General features: G+C 48.4%; 1 protein-coding gene across 1 annotated transcript in view; it reads right to left on the bottom strand.

Annotated features, from left to right (window-relative positions):
* Nucleotides 1–812: 812 nt before the first annotated feature.
* LOC134340210 (uncharacterized) overlaps nt 813–7,743 on the bottom strand; it is an 82,718-nt gene continuing 75,787 nt past the window's right edge. The window contains exon 5 of the mRNA XM_063037186.1: nt 813–1,003. Coding sequence (XP_062893256.1) covers nt 877–1,003 — 127 coding nt within the window. The 3' untranslated portion in view covers nt 813–876. The remainder of the gene's footprint in view (nt 1,004–7,743) is intronic.

Raw genomic sequence — 7,743 nt, 5'->3', positions numbered from 1 at the left:
ACAACCTGGCACTCAACGTCAGTAAGATGAAAGAGCTGATTGTGGACTTCAGGAAGGGTAAGACGAAGGAACACATACCAATCCTCATAGAGGGATCAGAAGTGGAGAGAGTGAGCAGCTTCAAGTTCCTGGGTGTCAAGATCTCTGAGGACCTAACCTGGTCCCAACATATCGATGCAGTTATAAAGAAGGCAAGGCAGCGACTATAATTCATTAAGAGTTTGAAGAGATTTGGTATGTCAACAAATACATTCAAAACTGCTATAGATGTACCATGGTGAGCATTCTGACGGGCTGGATCACTGTCTGGTATGGAGGTTGAAACTACTGCACAGGACTGAAAGAAGCTTCAGAGGGTCATAAATTTAGTCGGCTCCATCTTGGGTACTAGCCTACAAAGTACCCAGGACATCTTCAAGGAGCAGTGCCTCAGAAGGGCAGCATTCATTATTAAGGGCCTCCAGCACCCAGGGCATGCCCTTTTCTCACTGTTACCATCCGGGAGGAGGTACAGGAGCCTGAAGGCACACACTCAGCGATTCAGGAACAGTTTCTTCCTTTCTGCTATCCGATTCCTAAGTGGACATTGAACCCTTGAACACTACCTCAGTTTTTTAATATATATTATTTCTGTTTGTGTATGATTTTTAATCTATTCAATATACACATACTGCAATTGATTTACTTATTATTATTATTTTTATTTTTTTCTTCTATATTATGTATTGCATTGAACTGCTGCTAAGTTAACAAATTTCATGCTAGTGGTAATAAATCTAATTCTGATTGCATTCATGCTTATGCAAGCATTTCAGTTAATTGGACATCTCCTGGGTGTTATAATTTACTCTAAGTGCTGTGGTCTCCAAGTCCTATTCATGCAATGGAGTGTTGACCGCATTCATGCATAGGCAGGCGTGTATCAGTGAAGCGGCTGTTTCCTGGTCTGCAAGTTACTGTTCGGAGCTGCACTTCAAATTCCATCTCCAATCCACATTCAGATCTGTTGGTTGGTTGCTGTTGAGGTTAATATTTGCTCTACGCCCCCACCTCCAGAATATGCCCCAACACCAATCAGACATACAATCAGGTTTAATATCACTGATATATGTCATGAAATGCATTGTTTTCTGGCATAATAATATAATAAATTATAATTATAATTTATAATGATAAATTACACTAAGAAATACAAACAGCACTGTGCAAAAGTCTATATATAGTATACTATATATACTGTGCATATATATATATATATTAGTTTACTATATATAAACATATATTTTTATATATAGTGCCTAAGAGTTTTGCACAATACTGTAGTAATTCTATATATTGCACTGTACTGTTGCCTCAAAAATAAATAAATTTCATGACATACGTGAGTGATGATAAACCTGATTCTGATTTGGGTCTCTATTGTGGACTGAGAGTGGGAAGGGGGACAGGGAGAGGGGAATCATGGTTGGTAAAAGGGAGAAGGGAGAGAGGGGAGGGAGTGGGAAGCACCAGAGAGACATTCTGTAATGATCAATAATCTAATTGTTCGGAATCAAGTGACCTTGCCTGGTGTTAGGGCAGAGTGTGTCTACCCCAAAGGCCTGACACTCCTTCTCTGCCACCTGTCCCCACACCCCTCCCGTGGTGCCCCACCCTCGCAACTCCCAACATCCTTTGCTCCCGCCAGATTTGCAAACTCGCTCTCCGCTCCACATTGACCAATACAGTACTGTGTGCAGAAATCCAAGGCACCCGAGCTCGTTGTCCATTCAGAAATCTGATAGCAGAGGGGAAGAAGCTGTTCCTGAATCGCTGAGTGTGTGTCTTCAGGCTCCTGTACCTCCTCCCTGATGGCGGAGGGGAAGAAGCTGTTCCTGAATCGTTGAGTGTGTGTCTTCAGGCTCCTGTACCTCCTCCCTGATGGCAGAGGGGAAGAAGCTGTTCCTGAATCATTGAGTGTGTGTCTTCAGGCTCCTGTACCTCCTCCCTGGTGGTAGCAATGAAAACAGGGTGTGTTCAAGGTGGCGGGTGTCTCAATGACAGATGTTGCCTTTTTGAGGAGGCACCCAAATCATGTCTTTAACCACGAGACATAGGAGCAGAATTAGGCCATTCAGCCCATCGAGTCTGCTCTGCCATTCCATCATGGCTGATTTATTATCCCTCTCAACCCCATTCTCCTGCCTTCTCCCGGTAATAGAAACATAGAAACATAGAAACATAGAAAATAGGTGCAGGAGTAGGCCATTCGGCCCTTCGAGCCTGCACCGCCATTTATTATGATCATGGCTGATCATCCAACTCAGAACCCAGCCTTCCCTCCATACCCCCTGACCCCTGTAGCCACAAGGGCCATATCTAACTTCCTTTTAAACATAGCTAATGAACTGGCCTCAACAGTTTGCTGTGGCAGAGAATTCCACAGATTCACCACTCTCTGTGTGAAGAAGTTTTTCCTAACCTCGGTCCTAAAAGGCTTCCCCTCTATCCTCAAACTGTGACCCCTCGTTCTAGACCTCCCCAACATCGGGAACAATCTTCCCGCATCTAGCCTGTCCAATCCCTTTAGGATCTTATACGTTTCAATCAGATCCCCCCTCAATCTTCTAAATTCCAACGAGTACAAGCCCAGTTCATCCAGTCTTTCTTCATATGAAAGACCTGCCATCCCAGGAATCAATCTGGTGAATCTTCTTTGTACTCCCTCTATGGCAAAGATGTCTTTCCTCAGATTAGGGGACCAAAACTGCACACAATACTCCAGGTGTGGTCTCACCAAGGCCTTGTACAACTGCAGTAGTACCTCCCTGCTCCTGTACTCGAATCCTCTCGCTATAAATGCCAGCATACCGTTCGCCTTTTTCACCGCCTGCTGTACCTGCATGCCCACTTTCAATGACTGGTGTATAATGACACCCAGGTCTCGTTGCACCTCCCCTTTTCCTAATCGGCCACCATTCAGATAATAATCTGTTTTCCTATTTTTGCCACCAAAGTGGATAACTTCACATTTATCCACATTAAATTGCATCTGCCATGAGTTTGCCCACTCACCCAACCTATCCAAGTCACCCTGCATCCTCTTAGCATCCTCCTCACTGCTAACACTGCCACCCAGCTTCGTGTCATCTGCAAACTTGGAGATGCTGCATTTAATTCCCTCATCCAAGTCATTAATATATATTGTAAACAACTGGGGTCCCAGCACTGAGCCTTGCGGTACCCCACTAGTCACCGCCTGCCATTCTGAAAAGGTCCCGTTTATTCCCACTCTTTGCTTCCTGTCTGCTAACCAATTCTCCACCCACACCAATACCTTACCCCCAATACCGTGTGCTTTAAGTTTGCACACTAATCTCCTATGTGGGACCTTGTCAAAAGCCTTTTGAAAATCCAAATATACCACATCCACTGGTTCTCCCCTATCCACTCTACTAGTTACATCCTCAAAAAATTCTATGAGATTCGTCAGACATGATTTTCCTTTCACAAATCCATGCTGACTTTGTCCGATCATTTCACCGCTTTCCAAATGTGCTGTTATCACATCCTTGATAACTGACTCCAGCAGTTTCCCCACCACCGACGTTAGGCTAACCGGTCTATAATTCCCTGGTTTCTCTCTCCCTCCTTTTTTAAAATCTTTGACATACTGACTAATCAAGAACCTATCAACCTCTGCCTTAAATATACCCAATGGCTTGTCCTCAACAACCATCTGTGGCAACAAATTCCACAGATTTACCACCCGCTGGTTTAAGAAATTCCTCATCTCTGTTCTAATTGGACGTCCATCCATTCTGAAGCTGTGCCCTCTGGTCCTAGACTCCCCGACCATAGGAAACATCCTCTCCACACCCACTCTATCTGTGTCCTCTAGTCCGAGACTCCCCCACCATAGGAAACATCCTCTCCACATCCACTCTATCTGTGTCCTCTGGTCCTAGACTCCCCCAGTACAGGAAACATCCTCTCCACACGCACCCTATCTGTGTCCTCTGGTCCTAGACTCCCCCACTATAGGAAACATCCTATCCACATCCACTCTATCTGTGTCCTCTGGTCCTAGACTCCCCCACTACAGGAAACATCCTCTCCACACGCACTCTATCTGTGTCCTCTGGTCCTAGATTCCCCCACCATAGGAAACATCCTCTCCACATCCACTCTATCAGTGCCCTCCAGCTGTGTGGTGAAAAAGGCACAACACGGGTGAAAAAGTTTGGTGTGGGCCCCCCAAATTCTAAGGACTTTCTGCAGGGACACAATTGAGAGCATCCTGACTGGCTGCATCACTGCCTGGTACGGGAACTGTACCTCCCTCAATCGCAGGACCCTGCAGAGAGTGGTGCGGACAGCCCAGCGCATCTGTAGATGTGAACTTCCCACTATTCAGGACATTTACAGAGACAGGTGTGTAAAGAGGGCCCGAAGGATCATTGGGGACCCGAGTCACCCCAACCACAAACTGTTCCAGCTGCTACCATCCGGGAAACGGTACCGCAGCATAAAAGCCAGGACCAACAGGCTCCGGGACAGCTTCTTCCACCAGGCCATCAGACTGATTAACTCAAGCTGATACAACTGTATTTCTATATTATATTGACTATCCTGTTGTACATACTATTTATTATGAATTACTATAAATTGCACATTGAACATTCAGATGGAGAACGTAACGTAAAGATTTTTAGTCATTTATATGAAGATTGTAAGTAATAAAATCCTCTCCACATCCACTCTGTCTGTGCCCTCTGGTCCTAGACTCCCCCACTATAGGAAACATCCTCTCCACGTCCACTCTATCTGTGTCCTCTAGTCCTAGACTCCCTCAGTATAGGAAACATCCTCTCCACATCCACTCTATCTGTGCCCTCTGGTCCTAGACTCCCCCACTATAGGAAACATCCTCTCCACATCCACTCTATCTGTGCCCTCTGGTCCTAGACTCCCCCACTACAGGAAACATCCTCTCCACATCCACTCTATCTGTGTCCTCTGGTCCTAGACTCCCTCACTGGAGGAAACATCCTCTACACATCCACTCTGTCTGTGTCCTCTGGTCCTAGACTCCCCCACTATAGGGAACATCCTCTCCACATCCACTCTATCTGTGCCCTCTGGTCCTAGACTCCCCCCACTATAGGAAACATCCTCTCCACATCCACTCTATCTGTGCCCTCTGGTCCTAGACTCCCCCACAATAGGAAACATCCTCTCCACATCCACTCTATCTGCGCCCTCTGGTCCTAGACTCCCCCACTATAGGAAACATCCTCTCCACATCCACTCTATCTGCGCCCTCTGGTCCTAGACTCCCCCACTATAGGAAACATCCTCTCCACATCCACTCTATCTGCGCCCTCTGGTCCTAGACTCCCCCACTATAGGAAACATCCTCTCCACATCCACTCTATCTGCGCCCTCTGGTCCTAGACTCCCCCACTATAGGAAACATCCTCTCCACATCCACTCTATCTGCGCCCTCTGGTCCTAGACTCCCCCACTATAGGAAACATCCTCTCCACATCCACTCTATCTGTGTCCTCTGGTCCTAGACTCCCCCCCACTATAGGAAACATCCTCTCCACATCCACTCTATCTGTGTCCTCTTGTCCTAGACTCCCCCCCACTATAGGAAACATCCTCTCCACATCCACTCTATCTGTGTCCTCTGGTCCTAGACTCCCCCCCACTATAGGAAACATCCTCTCCACATCCACTCTATCTGCGCCCTCTGGTCCTAGACTCCCCCACTACAGGAAACACCATCTCCACACCTGGCATGACTGGTGGCCGCAGGGACAGGTGCACATCTGCACAGGTGTGTGCCCGGCACGTTCACATCTGGAGCGGTGTTTCGCCAGGCAGCGGCCGTGCTGAGGAGCGCCCAGGATGTCTGGGTGGTTAGACATTGCTTTGTTCGCACCCCACCTCCCGCCCCCTGCAGAAGTACATCCCCAAAGACTCTGGCAAGTTTCTACAGCTGTACCGTGGAGAGCGTTCTGACTGGTTGCATCACTGTCTGACGCAGTGGGGAGGGGGGGGTGTGGTGGAAGAGAGTTGGGGGCAGGGGGAGGGGGGGTCATGAGACATGATCAGGAAAAAGCTGCAGAAACTTGTAAACTCAGCCAGTTCCATCAAGGACACCAGCCTTCCCAGTTTGCAGGTCACCAAAATATGGCATCCATCATTACCCCACCACCCAGGACATGCCCTCTTCTCATTGCTACCATCAGGGAGGAGGTACAGGAACCTGAAGACACACACTCAACGATTCAGGAACAGCTTCTTCCCCTCTGCCATCAGGGAGGAGGTACAGGAGCCTGAAGACACACACTCAACGATTCAGGAACAGCTTCTTCCCCTCCGCCATCAGGGAGGAGGTACAGGAGCCTGAAGACACACACCCAGCGATTCAGGAACAGCTTCTTCCCCTCCGCCATCCGATTTCCGAACCCATGAACACTACCTCACTATTTTGTCCTGTCTGTTTTTTGCAATATTTGTTTAATTTAATTAAAACTCTATACGTAGATATTTCTCGCATCGGTTATGCTTTTTAAAAACTATGCATTGCAGGGCACTGCTGCCGCCAAACTACAAGATTTCATGATCCCTGCCGGTGACGGCAAACCCGATTCCAAAGCCGGGAACACATCTGGAGGCTGGCTTCAGAACTCAGAACTAACCTTGCACACGCATAGCCGTCCGAACTTCGCTCTTTCCCAGTCACGGACTCCGCAAACTTCCCGCACCCCGGCTGCCGCGAGCTCTGATCCTCGGGTCTGCACCGGAGGGTTGTTGGGGGGGTGGGTGCTGGGGGAGAGAGGGGGTCCGGGCCCCGCTTGTGAAACCGGTGGCACTTCCCCACTCAGTCCAAAAGGACCTGAAGTTTTCAGGCCGCAGGCCGGCGTTACCATGGTGATACTCCAGGCATTGCGGACGTGAGGCACAGCACACAAACACACAAGCATACACACACACACACACACACACACACACAGTCAACCAAACAGGAGGGTGTGCGTGTGTGTCTATGTGTGTGCGTGTGTCTGTGTGTGTGCATGTGTGTGTACACAGGGATTCACCTGCCTGAGTGCCCTTCAGTTGGACTCTATCCCCTCTATCAGGGCAACGTGACACCGATCCTTCCACTGTTCTTCTGAAAGCGCTGGGAAGGAGCCCAGACCTGCCACGGGAGATTCAGATTCACTTCCTCATTCACGCCCAGTGGCCACGTCACTCCTGCACTGAACGAAGCAAGCGGCCCCCGAGCCCACGCTCGCGGTCTTCCGCTGCTGTAGCCCGTCCGCTTCGAGGTACGACGTGTTGCCCCTTCAGAGACGCTCCTCTGCACGCCCCCTGATTAATCTGAGTGACCGTCGCCTTCCCGTCAGCTTGAACCAGTCTGGCCCTCCCCCTCTCTCTCATCAACAAGCCGTCTTCGCCCAGACAACTGCCACTCGCTGGATCTTTTTTCTCCCCCCTTTCGGTTTCTCGCACCATCCTCTGTAAACTCTAGAGACTGCTTTGCGTGAAAATCCCAGGAGATCAGCGGTTCCTGAGATACTCAGACCACCCCATCTGGCACCAGAATCAGATGTAATATCACCAGCGTATGTCGTGGAATTTATTGTATTTGTAGCAGTCGTACAATGCAATACATGATAACACAGAAAAAAACTGAAATAAAAATAAATATATATATATTTATCAGGAACACTGCCTATGAAGAGCCCT

This window comes from Mobula hypostoma, chromosome X1 (assembly GCF_963921235.1).
Source record: "Mobula hypostoma chromosome X1, sMobHyp1.1, whole genome shotgun sequence".
Taxonomy (NCBI): Eukaryota; Metazoa; Chordata; class Chondrichthyes; order Myliobatiformes; family Myliobatidae; genus Mobula; species Mobula hypostoma.
Note: the sequence above shows the minus strand (reverse complement) of the source record. Positions and strands in the feature narration are given on the sequence as shown.